The sequence below is a fragment of the Podarcis cretensis genome (assembly GCF_951804945.1).
Source record: "Podarcis cretensis genome assembly, chromosome: 10".
Classification (NCBI taxonomy): Eukaryota; Metazoa; Chordata; class Lepidosauria; order Squamata; family Lacertidae; genus Podarcis; species Podarcis cretensis.
Window position 1 is genome coordinate 58907739 of NC_137179.1, and position 21545 is coordinate 58929283.

Sequence of the window (21545 nt, forward strand, 5' to 3'; positions counted from 1 at the left end):
GCATCAGTATTCACCAAACAAAAGGCTGCTAAGTTAAATGGCCTGGTTATATATATTTTTCTTATTCTATGAACCAAGTTTAAGCAGGAAAAGATTAACATGGAAAGATTCTACACATCCACCATAGCAGTTTGCTTTGGCTACCTGGTCTGTTGAGCACTCTCCATGCATGTGCAGAACCCTGCTTTACATTCTAAGCCAGAGGGCAAAACTTGGGGACTTCGGTGGGAAATGGCACTTAATAATGCAGCCCAATATTATGAACTGGATAAATTCAGGTAATTACAAGCTCCAGCAATATCTTGACTATAACACAGATAAAAATTACATGTAAACTGGAAGCTCAGGAAGCCAGCAGGGATTCCAGTTGCTGAGTGGCAATTTTAACCACCTGCCAACATCACAAAAATCGCTGTGAACCATATCTGCGACACTGCCTATCTTCCCACTGGATACACTGTGGGAAGGTTGCCTGTATTTCTAAATATATAATGTGCAAAATGTCACTGAGATACTGTTTTATTCAGTCAACAGCAATAAGCACTTCATTGAATTAACAATACCGCTGGGACTTACAATGAAGTGCTGCGGTGCGTTCTCACCTTTAATAGGAATGCTTCTGCGGTTCAGGATTTTATGACCTGGTCATTTGACATTCCCTCTCAACCCCTGTTTTCTTTTATAACTAACACTTAACATTGTGCAGCTGCTGAATGTGTGCGCTGCTCATTGGGTTGTTGTTTTTTGTTGTGTTTCTTTAAGGGGTTTCCCCAAGTTTTCCTCTCCCTTAGAGTATTTGTAATTCAGCAATCCTTGGGATTCCCCCAACTATGGTGATACTCCCCCTCTTATTTTCTCAGTTGCTCCATTTTGGCTCCATTTCCATTGGTACTCACCACTCAAGTTCACTATCAGAAGAAGAAATAAGTATTGGGGATTTCAGTACTGTTTCTCAAATTTGGGTCCCCAGCTGTTGATGGCCTACAATTCCCATCATTCCTAGCTAACAGGACCAGCGGCCAAGGATGATGGGAGTTGAAGTCCAACAACAGCTACGGAACCAAATTTGAGAAGCATTGCTGTATTGTAAAAGACTAGGCACTGCTGAATCTTATTGTGTAACAGGAACCTGTGATCCTCCAGTTAATGGTCTACAACTCTGACCACTGACTACGTTGGGTGGGACTCATGGCAGCTGGAAACCAACAACCACAGGGTCCCAAATTCTATTTTATGAATACAGCATTAGCTGTAGACTGTACAAAGGTCCAGTTTGTACACATTTATTGGTAACGACTATGTGTGTGTGGCCCTCCTTCAATCTCTAACCTATTTCTTGAATCCAGAGAAGCTAGACACTAAGGAGGTCAGTTTCTGCCTTAAAGAATGTTTTCTTCTAAGTTCTATACAAAGCAAACATGTGTTGAAAAACTATGTATCTACCAGATTTTCGTTGCCGTCGTCCAATTAAGTCCGTCACTGTCTTCTGGAATTTTTTAGCTTCTTCTTCATTAGCAAAATTAAGACCCACCTGACATGCCTGAAAAACAAATATTTTCTTATGAAATTAACTTTTCTAAGAAACTATATTAAGACATGCAGGTTTTTTGCAATCTTAAATTAGTGTTTTTTAAATCTTAGATTGCTTTGATAAATTAGGTACTGTGCAACTAACAAATGTAATAAATAATAATAAACACTAGATGTACCAAGGGGATTTCAGTTTGTCGCTAACAACTGCTACTGACTTCAATATGTATAAGGTGTGCCTATCTGTTCCCCTGAATTTTACTCATATGGTTATAAGATGAAGGAAAACAAATCTGTAAAAAATAATGAATTCTTTTGACATTAACTTCTTAATACAAATTATCAGGAAAGCTGCACAGTTCTTCATATTACTTGATTTAGAGAATAAAAGAGAGACTGTGCAGGTGTAAATATAACTGGCAGCACAAATTCCTTTTAATGTTATAGAGATAACTATGCAAAATACAGCAAAATACTTACGTCTCCAGCAAAGGTATGAAAATATGGTCTAGGACTATTATATACAAAATTATTATACAATTCTTGTTCCCACAATTGTTTTCCATCCTAAAGAAAAATGGAAGGGGAAAAAAAGACACTGAGAAAAGTGACTGCAGACACATACTTATATGACTTCTGCATGCTGGCAAACTTTCTGCTTCCTATCAGTTGACTACATCCAAGATATTCTTAGGAGAGGACTCCATGCCATCTTCTTGAAAAGCAAAGAGCCAACACTATGCTGAGGACAAAGCCATCAAGTTGCATTGCTTCTTGGCTACCTGCACTTTCCCATCATTTATATATCATGGATTTAGATATATGCTTAAGTTGTTCTATACATTAAAATATTAATTTTCAGATTGACCTTTTATTCTGCAGTTCTTGTTGCCAAACTGTCAGGCTACAGTTCAACAGCTTGCTAATTGAGCTACGAGAGATTCTGCAGCAAGATCAGGAAGCAAAGCTCTGGCTTTCCACATGGTTCTCCTCCCAAGTACATTTATTTCTTTAGACCCATGTGTTCCTACTTTTTAAGTGTGACCAGCATGCGCCACAAAGCTGAAACATATCACACATTCATTTCTGTTTCTACAGTTTAACCATTCGTTAATACATAAATCAGAGGCATGCTATTCAACACATTTGGACAAATTAAGACAAGCACAAGCATATCTTAGAGATGGCAAAAGGAGGAGAATCTCACCTTAATATCATATATTCTGATAAAATAAGACCTTTGTGGATTGTCTTTTACAAGGCAAGCTACGCCGCAGCACTTCTTCGACCACATAGCATTGCGATCTGCTGCATAAATCTGAACAATTGCAGAAGACATTGTCTAAAAAAGAAGAAAACTTTTGTTAAGACTTGAGAGCTCATCATCATCATGCGACCTTCATATGTACAAAAATATAATTGTTTATGAAGCTGTGTAAAGGTAAAGGTAAAGGTACCCCTGCCCGTACGGGCCAGTCTTGACAGACTCTGGGGTTGTACGCCCATCTCACTTAAGAGGCCAGGGGCCAGCGCTGTCCGGAGACACTTCCGGGTCACGTGGCCACATCGCTGCTCTGGCCAGAGCCAGAGCCACACACGGAAACGCCGTTTACCTTCCCGCTGGTAAGCGGTCCCTATTTATCTACTTGCACCCGGAGGTGCTTTCGAACTGCTAGGTTGGCAGGCGCTGGGACCGAGCAGCGGGAGCGCACCCTGCCGCAGGGATTCGAACCGCCGACCTTTCGATCGGCAAGCCCTAGGCGCTGAGGCTTTAACCCACAGCGCCACCTGCGTCCCATGAAGCTGTGTAGAGCTTCATAAAAAATGGTGCTTGTTCTGGTAAGCACTGCTGGAAATCTAACCAAATATCACCTATAAAAAATACAGTAAGGATGCTGCTTTTGCCTGAGAAATATTTTAAACAGATACAGTCCTGTCAATAGTAGAGCGCCAACCTTTGTTCAAAGGCACTACAAAATCCCACTTGGATTGCTACTACTGGGTAGCAAGGTTTCATAGAACCTTAGCACACACAGGATTTAATTCATTCAATGATGAATAGTCCAACACTGAACAAGAATATTCAACAAAAGAAATTCTTGTTTAGACAGCAAGTTATCAAGTTCCTCCATAGTCCTTAGGACAGGGAACCAAGCAGTTTGTGGAAGAGTAAAAAAGAACTTGGGAACAATGGCTCAGACTCCGTTATTCAGTAATGCATTTAAAACTGGAAGCTGCATTAGTTTTATAATCATCACAGGCTCAAAGGAGGTGAAAAATAGCAAATGTGATAATATCTAGCTTCTCATTTGCTGGATATAGGGATGTAAGTTAAGTTAGATAATACAGTACAGAAGTGACTTTTCTTATGAGCTTCTGGAACCCGTTTCCCCTTAACTTTTTCTCATATTGACCAGTTGCATGTTGAACTACTTTTATCTGCAAGGTACCAGGAAACTACTGAAAATAAAATTTTGCAAAGTTCTGTACGGAACAACATAACAGCAATAAAAATTAATATCAGAATACACCATGACAAAGAACTACAAGCCCTTAAGTCAATAAATATATCTTTGTGGGGTTTTTAAAAATATATATTCATTATCAGGGGCACAAAAATATATTCAATATTTGGAAGCCAACGAAGAACAAGGGGACACACCTGAGAGCAACAGTAAGGGGAAATGCTTTGCTAGCATCCTAATTGTTCTTTTCTTTCTTCCTTCTCTCTCCCCAGAGCAGAGCTTTCCAAACTGTGTTGCGACAGGTGAGTGTGTCGGCTGCAGTGTGTAGGTGTGTCACACAAATGGTCCCCGCGCGCCTCCTGGGACTGGAGAGGGGTTAGTTTAACCTCTGGTTTGCTAGTAAAACTGAATTACTGTGTCATGAATTGATGCATGCCTAAAAAGTGTGTCACCAACATAAAAAGTTTTGAAAGCTCTGGCTTAAAGTCAGGGCTCCACCCTACCTGGAGATTATAACCTTGGATTTGAGAGCCCTTCCACCACCAAGTGGTTGCTTAGTTACGATTAGTAACTAAGGAAACGAAGCTGTGGAAGTGGATGGTGGCAGCCGGTCCCACAAACGGTAGTGTTTTAGGGTGGAAAAAACCTGCTCCCAGCACCAGGGACTAATTTCTCAGGTGCTGGGGATGATCAGATAACTGGACTTTTATAACCCTTCTGCAAATATCAAACATTTACCTACACTGCAGTTTACAGACTTCATTGCAACTCTGGTTCTGCAAGACTGGATAGCATATGCTATTTGCACTCTCTCCTTTCAAGGTTCATTGAAGTCTAGACGCGACTGGCAGAATTTGAGATTTATTCAGAACAGGCTTTCCCTCTCAAGGCCTGGAGCAGCCAACATGAATCCAAGGCAGCCTTTAAGAACAGGTATCTTGCAAATTCCGTCTACCTAATACAAAGTTGGTTATTGCTAACATTGCTTAAATGACAATCCTTTCCTAATATTGAAAGATTCATGGTCCTTTGAATGATCTACTCTAAGAGATGGATTCTAATGCAGCACTTCAAAGCAACTGGCATAATTTGTACGTTGCTTTTCTGAAAATTGTGGCTGAAGCAGTCCAAAGCACATCAAATGAACAAGTGTAACAGTTTAAAAAAAAATAGAGACAACAAGAAATAATTGCAATGCTATTAATACCAAAAAGCCCACCTAGCCACAAAATGTTGTATAAATACAGATACACTAACCTAACAGCTTAAAATTAAACAGAAAAAAATAATGTCTAGTACACAGATAAAATTGGGGGTGAGAGGATTACCATTCTAAAAAGACATTCTTCAGAAGCTCACATTAACTATCTTATATTCATTGGAGGGTAGCCACACATCACTTGAGGAACCCTTTCCTCCCAACTCAAGGCTGCTACTGCTGCGAGGCCAATTCCTTACATACGCAGTGGAACAATACCTGCAATCCCACCCACAAGCATTCCTGGGAGTTGTTTCACAGAGGAATGACCCCGAGATGCCTTTAGACAGGGCTCTAGGCAGAGACAGGTAGAGCTCACCCTGCTCAGGCCCATGTCACAGTGGGGTGGACTTGCCCACAGGTGAGCCTCTGGGATGGGGCGAGCATCTGTGGGGCAGTGGATGAAGTGGACGACCGCCAGGGGAGCAATGCACACCCCACCTGTGGCCGCAGAAGAAGTGACCCCAAACATAAGGATGTAGAGGTGGCCCTTCTGCCAATCCCCTCCCCATCATTCTTGTACTTTGGGTTAGAACCTAGTTAACTTGGACAAGATAGTTCTTGAATCCTTTTGACCATTGTTTTAATAGAAAAGCAGTTGTCACCTGGTAAACTAGCAAGATGTATTGATTTAAATCTAAAAAAGTGCAAACGAAAGCTCTCTTCATGTAACAGGGTTATTCTGTCTCCTCCTCGCTGCTGCAGCACTTCATGAAAAGCCACTCTCTGTGGATCAGGAAGCCAGAATTGTGTAAGATGTGTTGCTAGGGGTTATAACTAGAGGAAACCCTGCAGGAAACAGGGGCACTCCTACCTTTGCATCAGCGAGGTGCTGTGTTGTGTCGGAAATATTTCAGTATCTTAAAGAAAGGCAGTCAAGCCATAAAATAATGTATTTTGACAAACGTTTTGACAAAAACTACCCGATGCTGTTTATACTGTATTAGAAAGACCTAACTGACTTTGAAAGGAACAAGTCTGAAAATATATTAACTCCACAGAGTCTACCAATTTGGACCACCTAAACCAGAGGTACTCAACATGGTGTCTTCCATATGTTGTTGGATTATAACCCCACCACCCCTGCCCATACCTGCATGGGGCTGATGGAAGTTGCAGTTCCAGTATCTGGAGGCATTGGCTACCTCTGATTTTAGCTTACCCTGCATTTGATAGAATCAAATAATCAATATTCTGCTCTTTATATCATTTAGGTGTTGTATAATAAAAAGCTAGCGGTTCAATAAAGACAGCAAAAACAAGTAGTGACTCAGGACATTTGTTTCTAGTACTTTAAAAAAAATAATATGTATATGTGTATATGTTGCATATCATTACATTATATTTGATCACGGACTGGAAATATTCAGCAGTGGCTGATAAATGAAAGTCTTTTATGTGTGTAGTATAATTTCTCTACCCAATCAAAAGCCTTTTCAGCCTTAAGAATTAAAGACTAAGCAAATTAACATCTTTATGAAGATATACAAGTCTTAGTATGGCTAATTTTATATAAAGTCCCAACTTTCTTCAAAGTGGTTTATGAAGTTTATAGCGATTCAAAAATAAATTTATCATATTTTTTGTAGTGGGAGAATGGTCTTGTGACTGATCTTCACTTGGGGTTGCAACTACCACTAGTTTGACAGGGCTTTGGGGTATGGCATTTCCTAGCAATTAAAAAATAGCACCTTACATTTCCTAACAATTAAAAATATTAGTCATCATTTGACCAATTTTATCTAGGTCTTAGAGAGACCTGTTCAACAGAATAGATGTTAAAGAAATACAAAATCATATGGACAGCTGGCATTTCACATTATCTACATGTATACAGGCTCATCAACATTTCCAGTTACAGGACTTTAGCTAGCACAGCTGGAGAAGACTTTTGTCATAAAACCTCGTTGTGTGCAAAACAAAAAAATGATCCTACTGAATTTTAAAGTGAACTAGAATACACCATTATTTGAAGAATTTCTTCTCTAGATTTCCCGCTACCCCCATGCTGGGTCTTGGATGCGATGTCCAAGTGGGGAGGAAGGAATGGCAACTCTGATAAGTTTTTCACCTCCCCGCACCCCTCAGGAAGAGGTTGTGGCTGAGGTTACAGAAACCAGCAAACCAATTCCTGCAGACCACAACCTTCTTCCTCTAAAAGCCCAAGGAAGTTCCTTGTAGATAAAGCAGAAGTAATCACTCAAAGTGGCAAAGTCACACACACTATGAGTATAGGCTATTGCCAAGCTGCAAAGAAAAAGGAAGTTAATTTGTGGTATTTCACCCAAAGCCACAATACTACAGGATGATTCTGGCCCTTGAAATTTTAACCACAGAACAGGCATTGCAGATCCTCCGTTTCTGCAGTAATACATCTTTCTGACCTTGAAAACATCAGCAAGCAATTTCAAATTGATTTGGATCAATGAGTGGACCAAAGCTTAGATTAAAAATATTTTGAGACTCTCCCAAATTAATATTTTTCATGAGCTATGCTCCAATTCAGAAATATGTAAAATGTACTCCCCATTCCTTACATACTGAAACACAATCATATCCCAGCACATAGAAGAACCTCAAACTGAGCTTCTTCCCGTTCATCAACCTCAAGCTGAGGTTCTTCCCATTCATCAGGCCTCTCTATCTGCCCCTTGGGACTCTTTTTAGGTCATGCCTCTCAACAGCCCTGCTCCACATTATCTATCCTCAAGCGCTTTTAAATGAATGGAAGAGGTTCCTGAACTGTGATCATGCTTCTTGCTTGCCTGGATAGGAGAATGGAGAGATGCGTTTAAGTATATTGGGGGGTGGGGAGAGAAGGGCCACTACTTTTGCATAGCTGAGACACAGTCTACAGTACAAGTTTAAGGGCCACATCTATAGTTCCACACACTTTTACCTCTGTCGCCATCTACCTCTGGCATTCAGCCCATGGAGGACTGCCTACTGTATTGATTGGTAAAAGCAAAAAGCTCCCAACGGATCTCTCCAAAATGGATAAATGGTCAAAAGTGGTTCAATGTAAGCATGCATTAAGTGGTGCAACCTTTCAGGCAAAAATAAATTCTAACACACACATACATTGATGGGCTCTCAGGTGGTGCTGACTTGACAGAAAGGATCTTGGGGTTGTGGCAGATAATGCAATGTAAGTGCAGACTTAATATGTGGCGGCTGCGGAAAGCGGTGAATGCCACATCAAGGATTAGTAGGAAAGGGATTGAAAATAGAGCTGTCAGTATTGTAAATCCTTTAATCAAATCATGCCACACCATATTCAAAATAATTTATGGTTCTAGTCGCTACATCTAGGGGCAGTGACAAACACAACCCCCACAGTCAGTGTTGAGTTGTGGATGGTTCTAAAACTCAATGCAACTAGGGGGAAGAGTCACACCCATCTCTGCTGGAGCTGGTTATCTGGGCAGTGGGTGACAGTAGGTGTTTCAACGCATGTGTTTGCTGTCCACTGCCCCCAAATGCCTAATCTTTATCTAGCTAGTGAATGGATGGAACCAGGCTGTGGCAGTCAAGGTACTCAGAGCACTATGTTGCCCCAAAGAGTCCTTGCTACCTTCCCCAGCTAGAGAGGGTGGGCACAAGCAGGGTTCTGCTGAATATCTGAGGCCCTACAAGGACAGCACAACTACATATTGTTATTCACTTCCAAGTAGAAATGAATAGGTCTGTAGTAAAGGAAGGGGGGCAAGGTCATGGAATCCAGAAACTTTTGTCTTCACTATTAAGAATACGCAAAACTTGTGGATCCCTGCTGGTAAGTGAATTTTGAACTGCTGGAGTTCTACAAGATCCCCTCCTCCTCATAGATTGCTCATGATTTACATCAAGCTGAACCTGGCTGCTACAAATGCTGTACAGTATAGCAGAACACACAAAAGGGCAATAGATTTAACCAAAAAGCAAGACAAGAAAAGGTGGGATAGACCTTGAGATGCATCATCTTTGCTTACAGAAAAATCCACTTTATCGTGATGTAATAAAGTTACTCTAAATAACTGTAATCAGTTATTTTTAACTTTGCAATTTTAGGCAAATCAATGTAGCAAACTATACACAAGACAGTGACTACAGTAGTTTATTATTTTAAGAACTCGAAGAAAAACGTAGCAGCAAAACTTTGTAAAAGTAAAAACAAGCAGTACTATAAACAACAATTCCATTCTATGTCTGGTTTATTACAAATCTTATTCCCAGCTTTGCTTTTAAGTCAAACAGAGACCAGGGCTACCACTTACATAAAGGCTTTGCATAAAAGCTTTACAGAATTGCCAGGCCATGATCAAACTGGTAGACAATCAGGACCACAGACACAGGACAGAGGAGTCTTTGACCCTTTGCAGTTATTCCAGAACCCTACACCCAACTTCCAGTATTCATATTTAAAGCTTTTAACTTTCTCACCTTTGGGAGAAGAAAACCATACTGGCAGGATTGTAGGCAACTGCTGGGGGCAGGGTTAGGAAGGTGGGAAGGAGAGAAATAGGTTGTGGCTTCCAGTTGTGACAAACACAATTGTTTAACTGATCAACAGACAGGTATTCCAAACCTAGCACAGACAGTTTCCTTTACTTCTTTTCTAAACAAATCATGTTTTACAAAGGGTATTTCTTTTTTGTTGTTTTCTCTTTTTTAAAAAAAATTGTTGCATTATTAACCCAATGAAGTTTTGAAGCTGCTTTGCATACAATCCTGTACTGTCCATACTCAAGACAATGCTGTCCTGCAGGCCAATCCTTCAGGGTGCTGGGGAAAGCTATACCCCAGCTTTGTTGTTCACAAGTGCCCTTTGTCAGGAAGCCTCATACAAAATATGCAGAGGACTAATACCAATTGCAAACAATTTCAAAATGCAATCCTATCATGGGCCAAAGCAATACACAGCAAAATAAAGAGTTTTCCAGGCCTCCTGGTATCTTAGTCCTTGGACCGATTATATCGGTCTCACCAAAGATCTCTGTAAGCTGGCCTTTTCAGCTAAAGAGCAGGGTAAAAACGTTTCAAATTATAACTCTTTTTTTAACAAATGAAGATCGACAATAAAAGCAGTTTCATGCCCTTGCTCTAGACTTCTGAAAAACGAGACAACCTGTTCAATCTTTTAACAGCACAAAATCATCTCATCACTCTTTTATTCACAGTATGGAAGTGGAAGGAGGCGGCAAATGGCAAGCTTGCCGAAAGCAATGCAAACCTACACGCTAGAGAACACTGAAAGGGAGTACATAATAGACACCCCTTGCTAAGCTACAACCACCACACATTTATACATAAAGCCAGAACATAAAGGTATTTTAAAAATCCTACTGGAATGGCTTATTTAACACCAAGGCCACATGATGTTCGTGCTCAGTTTTCTGAAAGTACTGCCCTTAATTCCACAAGGCTGCTCTTACAAAAGTCTGATGAAACAGAACAGTTGCTGCTACTTTCGCACACACTTAATAAAATGCATGAATCCCACATGAACCCTGATTCAAGCACCTTCCTCTCACAGAAAATGGGGATTCCGCATACGCACTTGTATAGCTCAACTGCTACTGCTAAGTCGCAGGCAGAAAATTGAGATGGGTATTTAGCAAGAACTCACACTACCTTTCCTGGTGCTCAGGTCTGTGTGCTGCTACTGTTTAAAAAAATTCCATAACTGAAGACAATGCAAATCCCACTTTTTCCTTCCCCAATGAGTGTCCAATACAAACTGGGAAAGAATGGCAAAAATTTAACTGCAGCCTCCTTGTCTAAGAATGAACAATGCCTACTACTTCTGTATTATCTGAAAGTGTGTCTTAAACACCAACTTTCCATAGTACAATCCAGTCAACAGAACACTAACAGCAGAATCCTGATATCATTGACTGTATAGTATTTCCGCAGCATAGCTGGATGCCAGAAGTAAGGGGGAGGGGGAGGAACAAAGTGAAAGTGTGAAGAGTTAAGCATCTGGAAAAGGAACAAGTACAGATGCAAAAAAATTTACAAAACAATGTTGCAAGCCATGAATCCTGGCTACCACTGGAAACTAAGGTTCATTAAGGTGACTCAGGGGAGGCCACAGATAGATCTGTCAATATTAGACAAATGAAGGTATTATATAGTATGACACTGTTTCTTTGAAGAGCATTTAGACAAACTAGCATATTGCATGCATATTCTGCAGACATGTATTTCACTCAACCTGCAGTGTGAGCTAATCAATATTTTTCTAAAGCCTTCTGATGCCTTTCAACTGCTGAAGTGGACATACTGAACCAGGGCCTCATTTAACCGTTTCAGTTACGAAACAAAAATGGCATAGGTTATAGCAATGTACTGGGCTAGCAATAAATGAAATTAAAAAAAAGAAAAAAATGGAATGTGAGCCACCTAGGATACTAGCTTTTGCTTTCATAAAACCAAGACAATCATACAATTGATTGCATAGTTGTAAATATATCTGCAGCATGCTTTCGTGTGAGCACCAGCATGGGAGGAGCCCCAAGTTAACAAAAATGAAACCAAAATTGGAATAGTGACATCGGACTGAAGCTTGTGCAGGACCCGATGGTGAAAGGTGTTCAGAGATTGCAGTATTGAGCTTGAGAATCAATCTGCCTTTCTGCAGTAACAGGCTAATGTCTTTTTTCTCCATATATATTTCTTACATAAGCAGAAGATGGAGTGGCAATTTCTGTGTAATATTCCTCATTTGGAACATAGGATACTGCCAGACTACTTGTCCATCTAGACCAGGTGTGGGCAGTCTTTGGCCCTCCACATGGAAATTACAGCTCCCATCCCTGGCCATTGGCCTAGCCTGCTGGGGCTGATGGGAGTTGTTCAACATCTGGAGGGCCAAAGGTTCCCCACACCTGATCTAAACTAGACTAATACTGCCTGATCTAGACTAATACTGCCTACCCTGAAGAGCAGCAGCTCCAGGGATTCACAAAAAAGGGCTTTTCCATTCCTTCTGCCTGATCCTTTTAACCAGAGATCCAGCCTGGGACTTCCCTGCACACCAAGCATATACACTTAGTGTTACATATGAATTACAGTTCTAACAGTTTGCACTTGGAAAGGTGAAGAGAAAATTCACTCTGTCTTTTTCAGAATTGTAAGATTCTCATCAACATATAAACAATAATTTTATTATTATTTTATTATTTATTTTTTATTATAATAATTTTATTATTTATACCCCGCCCATCTGGCTGGGTTTCCCCAGCCACTCTGGGGAAGTCTGCAAATAAATCACTTTCAAAGAGAATTTTAGCAACCTCATCAATAGGATGTCCCAAATACCGTGCCCCCCAGATGCCTAGAATTTGAAATATGTTTTCAGCCCCAAAGAACTGGCACCTAGTATTTTATTTATTTTCTCCTAATGTGACACACATTCAACCTCCTGTAATATTATAAGGGTATACTACCTAATTTTCATAGCAAACTGCTAACTTGCTCTAAAATTGCTCACATGTTTGTGGAGAGTCTTCAGGTAGCCTAAATATTTATTCGCTGCAGTTAGCAACACATTTTACTCAGGCTTCCTGCAGTGTTGACACCTAATTGACTAAGACTTCCATTGTTTATAAACTATATGAATAACATGGTGGTTTTTTATTTAGCATGCTTTTATTTTCTTTTGGGGCTTTTTGATAACTCATGCACATTCTCAGGAGAGTCACTTCTTTGTGTGCAATTGAAGCTGCCTTAAAACAATTCAGTTCAGTAGTTAATCTAGCTCAGCACTGTCTAGTACTACTGGGACGCGGGTGGTGCTGTGGGTTAAACCACAGAGCCTGGGGCTTGCTGAGCAGAAGGTCGGCGGTTCAAATCCCCGCGACGGGGTGAGCTCTCGTTGTTCGGTCCCAGCTCCTGCCAACCTAGCACGTCAAAGTGCAAGTAGATAAATAGGTACCGCTCCGGCAGGAAGGTAAACGGTGTTTCTGTGCGCTGCTCTGGTTCGCCAGAAGCGGCTTAAGTCATGTTGGCCATATGACCTGGAAGCTGTCTGCAGACAAACGCCGGTTCCCTCAGCCTGTAAAGCGAGATGAGCGTCGCAACCAAACTCATCCGCAACTGGACTTAACGGTCAGGGGTCCCTTTACCTTTACGGTCTAGAAAGGCTGGCAGTGATTTTCAGGATTTCAAACAGTCTTTCCCAGATCTACTTGGAGATGCCAGGAATGAATGTGAAACCCTTGGCACACGACGCTTGTGCTCTTCTTCCCAAGGTAGAAGGAGCGGATCCTTTTAACATATGCCTACCACCTACACTATTTTCTTGTATTTTTTAAAAAAATTAAATGGATACTTTAAGAAATATGACAGATTAAATCAGGCTACTTTTTTAAGACGGTGCAATGGTTTTTAGCCAATTAAAAGCACAACCCTATAATTAACTAAGAAGTAAGCTCCATTGGATTCAATGGAGTTTACTCCAAGATAAAGATTTATGTTTGCTAAACACTGCAGCCCTTGCAGGTATCCTTTTACCACTAGAATCTAATGAAACAATTACTGCATGCTTTTACCCAAAGTTCCAAATTTTATAACTTTGAAAGTCAGAAAAATGCCTGCTCAATTTTAGCAATTGTTTCAGCTGCCTAGTCCTCAACCTAATGTAGTGACTGTGCAAAAAAAAAGGGGGGGGGGTTGCCAATGGCACTATTAACATTGAGGGTGGGGCACACTCTCCTGCATTGCACCAACTGGCAAGGGAGTTGGCATTAAGCCACTCAGCCCAGTTAAGGTAAATAGTACTTCAACGTACCCTAGAGGAATTTACACCCTCCCTGGCAAGTCTCAGCATCCCCAGGGAATAGCATAATGCCATTGCCAGTATCCTTTCGACAGTATTGACACTCTTTTGGCATTACATTTTGCTTTTAGCATTATATTTTGCCTATGTGCAGAGGCCCTTTATGTAATACCAGTGTGCAAAAGTCATTAGAGTCACTATGGCGGAGTGGACAATTAGGTAGGGCTCAGGGGAAGAGTAAGAAGAATTACAGTAGTTCAGAAGAAGGGTGCCTAAAGTGACTTACTACTGACATTTTGGTGAACCTGTAATGTTGAGACTCCAGCTCCCATCAACCCCAGCCAAGCACGGCCAATAGGAGGAGATGATGGGAACTGTAGTCCCCCCCCTCTTGTAGTAGCATTTACTACCATTAGTCTTAATGGTCTCAAGAAATAACTAATAACCTCAGACTCTGAATACTTTCTACTGCAAGGGAAATAATGGAAGAGTATGGTCAGAATTCACTGATTCCTACTGACATTTGAGATAGATCTATAATATAAGCCAGTTTTCACTGAGGCATAGCTGGAGGCAATGATCTGTAGTGTGCCTCATCTACCCAAGTAATTCTAGAGCTAAAAAAATAAATAAATCAAGCCTTCCACAGATGCTAGTAAATTACTGCAATCTTTACTGGACCTTGTATCTCTCCCTAACATGTCTTACTTTTGTTGGTTTTCTACAATCCAGTGCTGGGTTGTTAATCCCTGTTCTAATGCCCTAACTTCTTGCTGTGATATACCTAGTTATTATAATTTTTTATCTGTGCTGTTTCTCTCCTGGTAAGCTTACATGACAACTCAATTAAATCAGAACAAGTCTTTAGTAGCTCGCTCACAAGAAGATTTACTATTGATATTTACGTTTTATAAAATAAAACAATGGCCCAGAAGAATAGATTAATTCAGACAATGACATGGGCCCAAACATTACATAATGGTGATGGTGATGTATTACTGCCCTTCATCGTAAGATCTCAGGGCAGTTCACAGAATAAAATACAAGCCAAAAAAATTGGAAAAAGAGCAAAAAGTTTCAGTGCAAGCCTTTGAACAGTATTAGTAACAATGTTGGGTGCCCAATAACAATAAAAGCAAATGTCAGAATTCTTAAGCTTTCAAATACCTACAGGATACTAATAATTAGTACTAAAAAAAAAGAAAGAAATCTACCAAGGATTTTCAGTCTTTTTAAAAGATCCCTCAGTGAAGTGTATCTACATGGGTGAACCTGCCATGTCAGCCTATTGTTTAAGGGGAAATAAAACAGAGTACATTCTGGTTTTGCCTGGTCCAGATCATACCACCTTGTTTCCTGAAAGTTCATGAAATCCTACAGGTGCAATCCAGGCAGACTGATTCAGGCCTGCTCTAACCTGCTGAACTCTTCCACAAAGCGTTGCAACAGCTCTATGACTGACACACTCCTACCGCAGAGCATTACTGGGACTGCCCTTTTCAAAATATACCTGTCAAGAGAGAAGCATAGAGGAAGTGGGAGAGCAAGGAACCAGTAGGAACCAGCTAACAGCAGCCGAGCAGTATCATTGCAGCTCACACCTGTGCAAAACAAGCGAAGTGCTGTGACTGTACACCTGTGAAAGACGTGTCCCTGGAGTCCCCTGCCAGATCTATTTCCTCCTGCAAGCACAGAGCAGTGCCAAAGTGCAACCCAACTAAGGGGGCACCTGGAAGGGAACACAGAGAGGTGGGGCAATGAAAGCACCGACTAGTTTTCCTGGCACAGTGTTGCTTGCGGCTGTACTCACCTGCGCCCCACATTCCCCCCACTCACCGGACCAAAAAGAGGAAATGCTGCTGAACGCCTCCCCCGAATGGAAGGAAAGGAACACACCTCCACCCCACACACCTTGCTTATTTCCCACTACGACAGCTGATAGCTGGGCAGGGCAGGTTGAGAAAAAAGAAAGCAAGCAGCTGTTATGTGGAAAAGGCCTGGCAAGAAGCCTTCCTGTTCTCCCAACCCCAGAAAGACCAGCAAGGCATCTCTCCCCCCCCCCCCCCCGATCTTGACCAAGAGAGGAAAGGGGCAGCCATCCCCATGGGAGTAGCTGGGGGTCCCGGGCAGCAGCTGCCCCCCCCAATCAAATAAACAAACAGAAACACTTAGCTAAAAGTAAAAAATGTAGAAAGATTTGGACAGATTTTCTGAGCACTTGGGGTCAATAGAATGTAACTTAATCGTTGAGACATTTCATTCCGAATCTGCTAGAGTCAGAGGACGATGACAGGTGGGTGTCCAGCCCCCTCTAACATAAACCTTGGCTACTTGCCCTACCCCCAAAAAACATAAATCCCGACTACTTGTTCCAACATCAATCCTGACTACTGTACTTATGCCAACAAAATCCTGCCTATCTGCCCCCTCTTAAACCCTGGCTACCTGCTCTCCCCCCCCCCAAACAAGCCCTGGCTACCTGCCCCCCCTAAATCCTGACTACTTGTTCCAATATAAACCTTTGGTATCTGCCCCCCAACACCTGACTATCTGTCCCCCAACGTAAAATTCTGGTTACTTGCCCCCTGTAAAATAAATCCTGGCTATGTCTATGGGGCCCACCCCCCATTCTAAACCCTTTGCTCCCACCCAAATGCAGCAGCCCCCATCCCAAGTCGCAGGCAAATTTCCCCCACAGCAAGGCCCTCAGAGGTCAATGGGGCTCTGCTGGAGCCCCAAGCCACCTACCCTCCCTGAAGCCGCGTTCACACGCACACGCGTCTTGTACACATCCCCCCCCCCACGCCCAAGGGCCACTTCGGGGTGTTTTTTTCCAGGCCCGGCCCGGCCCTCTCCTCACTCACCACACATTTCTTGCCCAGGAAGCCGAAGAGGCTCTCGTTCTCCTGCGGGGTGAGCAGCATGGAGCCCACATTGGTGATCCGCCGCGGCGGCGGAGGCTGCTGGTTGTTGCTCATGGCGCCGCTCCGAGATGCCGGCCGGCCGGCCGCTTCTGCTTCGGGGCTCCGGGCTCTCGTGGCGGCGGCGGCGGCGGCCGCGTCCCCCCCCCCCCGACTCTCGACCAGCAGCGGCAGCCGCTTCCGCCCCGCTGACTACTGCGGCGGCGGCAGCATCGGGGCGGCGACCGGAGAGGGCGCTGAGGGGGCTGGGCGAGCTCTAGGCCCGAGCCCTTCCTCCTCCTCCTCCTCCTCCTCGGCCTCTCGCTTCACTCCTTCCCCCCGTCAAACGCCCCGGCTCGGGCCGAGCGATCCAACGTGGGGGCGAAAGAGCGGGCGGCGTGAGGGGAAAGAACTCGGCCGCCGGGCCAGGGGAGCAGCGGCGGCGGCGGCGGCGGAGAGAGGCCCGTCCTTCCTCCTCGCCCTCCCTTTCCTGTTCCTTCTTCCCCGCCGGCCTGAGGAGGAGAAGGAGGAGGAGGAGGAGGGGACTGAGTGGCGCGGCGGCTGCTGCTCTGCTGCTTCTCGCCGCTCTTCCGCGCGGCCCGGTTAGTGGCGCGGCCCGCGGCCTGCGCTGCTTAAATACCGGCCGGGCTGGTCGAGCCTGACTCTCGCCGGGGCTGTCATGGGGAAAGAGGCGGCGGCGGCGGCTGCGGCCGGGAGATGGAGAGGCGAGGCCGCCGCTCCTGGGTTGTTGGCCGGGGTGGGAGGAAGAGGATGGTGGAAGTCCTTCTGCTGGATGGGGAGCAAACTTGGGATGATAATGATAACAGTAACAACAAAATTGTAAATAAATGAATAAATCTCACAACAACAACATTCTAAGTAAATGAATTAATATCATCATCATCAACAACAACATTGTAAATAAATGAATAAACCCCACAATAACAATATTCTAAATAATTGAATAAATCTCATAATCAACAACATTGTAAATAAATGAATAAATCTCACAACAACAACATTCTAAGTAAATGAATAAATATCATCATCAACATTGTAAATAAATGAATAAACCTCACAATAACAATATTCTAAATAAATGAATAAATCTCATAATCAACAACATCGTAAATAAATGAATAAATCTCACAACAACAACAACATTCTAAGTGAATAAATATCATCATCAACATTGTAAATAAATGAATAAACCTCACAATAACAATATTCTAAATAAATGAATAAATCTCATAATCAACAACATTGTAAATAAATGAATAAATCTCACAACAACAACAACATTCTAAGTAAATGAATAAATATCATCATCAACATTGTAAATAAATGAATAAACCCCACAATAACAATATTCTAAATTGAATAAATCTCATAATCAACAACATTGTAAATAAATGAATAAATCTCACAACAACAACAACATTCTAAGTAAATGAATAAATATCATCATCAACATTGTAAATAAATGAATAAACCTCACAATAACAATATTCTAAATAAATGAATAAATCTCATAATCAACAACATTGTAAATAAACGAATAAATCTCACAACAACAATAACAATATTCTAAATAAATGAATGAATGTCATCAACAGCAGCAGTGTAAATGAATGAATAAATCTCACAACAATAACAATATTCTAAATAAATGAATGAATATCATCAACAGCCACATTGTAAATAAATGAACAAATCTCACAACAACAATATTCTAAATAAATGAATGAGTATCATCAACAGCAACATTGTAAATAAATGAATAAACCTCACAACAACAACAATCTAAATGAATAAATTTCACAACAATAGAATTCTAAATAAATGAATAAATCTCAACAACAGCATTGTAAGTAAATGAATAAATCTCACAACAACAACAACAGCAGCAGCAACAATTTTACAAATAAATGTATAAATCTCATTGCATTGAAAACCGAAAAACCCCATAATAATTAATAATAATAACAGTTAATTTATATGCCACCCATCTGACTTGGTAACTCCAGCCACTCTGGGCGGCTTCCAACAAATCATTTATTGAATTTATATACTGCCTTATACCCGCCCAATAAATGGTTTTATTATAAATCATATAGTAAAGCCACTATACGTTGTATAGTCCAACGTATAGACTATAGAACATCATAATAAAACGTTAGAAAACTTCCCTGAGCCTTCAGATGTCTTCTAAAAGTCAGGTCGTCCTGATTTGTCATGTATTTGTTATTATTGTTTCTTCAGTTGATATACCACCCTTTATCCAAAGAGGAGAAAGAGAGTGAAAGGGTAACATAAAATTCCCTAGTGGGTAAACTGAATAAAGCAGTGTATTCTTCATAAGGGATGCACTCTGAGTTTTAGGAATCTGAATAGAGGTAACGAAGGCAAAAAGGAAGTGCCACGACATCATTAGTCTTCATTACATACCTATGGTTGTGGGGAGTATAAGGGCATTCCCTTAGCATACTATTAAAAACAAATGGATTTTTAAAAATCCTAAAGTATAACACATCCCAGTGAGACGAGGGAAATTTTAGAGACTACCTGTGATCTGCATTCAAAACAAAAGTGAACCTGCAGTGTAGTTTCTTCTGTTTGAACTACAATGTTATCTGAGCATATGAGGATGACCTTAAATTGGTCGGATCTCAGAGTCCTGTTTTGGGCATCGCATCATCTGGATTTTCCCTGTTTTTGTGCAATGCCTGCAATATATAAGTCATTCAAATATAAAACAAATGAGAGAGTAGGCAGGGGGAATAGAGAGATGGCTTAATGCAACCAGGAAAAGTTGTGTCACAGGGACAATAGTAGTCTGGCCACAGTAATATAGATATTAGTTGTTTCATTTTAGTCATTTCTATATTTCTTAATGGGACGCGGGTGGCACTGTGGGTTAAACCACAGAGCCTAGGGCTTGCCGATCAGAAGGTCGGCGGTTCGAATCCCCACAATGGGGTGAGCTCCCGTTGCTCGGTCCCTGCTCCTGCCAACCTAGCAGTTCGAAAGCATGTCAAAGTGCAAGTAGATAAATAGGTACCACTCCGGCAGGAAGGTAAACGGCATTTCTGTGCGCTGCTCTGGTTCACCAGAAGCTGCTTAGTCATGCTGGCCACATGACCCGGAAGCTGTACGCTGGATCCCTCGGCCAATAAAGCGAGATGAGCGCTGCAACCCCAGAGTCGGCCACGACTGGACCTAATGGCCAGGGGTCCTTTTACCTTTATATTGCTTAATCACATTTCTAAGCAGCATACGTAAAAGGAAAACGGTTGGCTGAAACTTCTTCATATATTTGACTGTGATTCACTTTAAATAGATATACAGTAGCTCTGCTTGAAACTGCAGAACTATTGCGATTATATGATGTATGGTGTCCCGTTATTAAAAGCACACACAGATGTCTTTTCAGCCGTTGAGACCTAAGAATGCATGTCAGCTTGGTTCAGCTTAGGGATCTCGACTCACTGTTGCCAAGGCTTACACTGCTAGCACATGACTTGTCTACTATTGATGAGGATGATGATTACAAAAGGTGAAGAAAAGCCAGTCAGTTGGTCATCTTGTCCTCCTGGAACAGTACTTCCATTATGGAACAACACAGCCTCCTACTTTGGAGGTGGTGTTCATACAATTGGCAGGCCATGATAAAAATAGTGATGGAGGCTGTGCACATCAGTCAGGGGCATGTCTGCTTATCCAACAACATAGAGCTCTCCACCACGGCTACCACCATGTGGGTAAAGGGTGAAATCCCCTGCCTCCAGCAGAGCTTGGCTTGGTGGGATAGCAGTAGAGTTGGGGCAACTGCACGTCAACAAGGCACAAATATGTTCTCCAGTGCTTCAGACTCCGTTCTCATGAGTAAGGCTCTATTGCTAGAAGAAGCATGCCATCCTTGTTTTATCTCACTTGTTTATGGAGAGACCTGCCAGATTGATGGCAGACCCTCCAAGTGTCCCGATTTTCTGGGGACAGTCCCGGATTTAGAGGAGCAGCCCTAGTTTCTGATTTGATCCTGGAATGTCCCACTTTTCCCATTTTCACCCATGAAACGTTGGAGGGAATGGAGTTATCAGATTCCTGAGCCATCTGAAGGCAGCTCTGCATAGGGAAGGTTTTTTAAATGTTTTAGTAACCAGGCAGAGGGCCTTCTCGGTAGTGGCACCCGCCCTGTGGAACGCCCTCCCACCAGATGTCAAAGAGAAAAACAACTACTGTACCAGACTTTTAGAAGACATCTGAAGGCAGCCCTGTTTAGGGAAGCTTTTAATGTTTAATAGGTTATTGTATTTTAATATTCTGTTGGAAGCTGCCCAGAGTGGCTGGGGAAACCCAACCAGATGTGCGGGGTATAAATAGTGTTGTTGTTGAACAGGACATCCCTATTTTCATCGGAGAAATGTTGGAGGGTATGTGATGGCTGGTAGCATTGTTATGGAATCTAGAGTCTAGGTCGAGCTGCAGTGCTGATATATTTCCCAGATTTTCATCTTTCATATCACAAAACAGAGACAGATTAATAGACCTGCTTTACAGGCAACTGTAGCTTTATACAAATAATGAGCAATTTTGCAACTGAACGTTAAGTCGGCTTACGTACCTGGAGA

The 21545-nt window shown here is 42.0% G+C and overlaps 1 protein-coding gene across 2 annotated transcripts in view; it reads right to left on the bottom strand.

Annotated features, from left to right (window-relative positions):
* WASL (WASP like actin nucleation promoting factor) overlaps positions 1 to 17242 on the bottom strand; it is a 34353-nt gene extending 17111 nt beyond the window's left edge. The window contains exons 1-4 of one of the 2 annotated variants that reach the window (XM_079994286.1): positions 16879 to 17242; positions 2738 to 2872; positions 2011 to 2097; positions 1444 to 1540 (exon numbers count right to left, since the gene is read on the bottom strand). In XM_079994286.1, the coding sequence (XP_079850412.1) occupies positions 1444 to 1540; positions 2011 to 2097; positions 2738 to 2872; positions 16879 to 16992 (433 nt within the window). In that variant the 5' untranslated portion in view covers positions 16993 to 17242. The remainder of the gene's footprint in view (positions 1 to 1443; positions 1541 to 2010; positions 2098 to 2737; positions 2873 to 16878) is intronic. The other variant, XM_079994287.1, reaches the window with a different exon arrangement.
* Positions 17243 to 21545: the final 4303 nt, after the last annotated feature.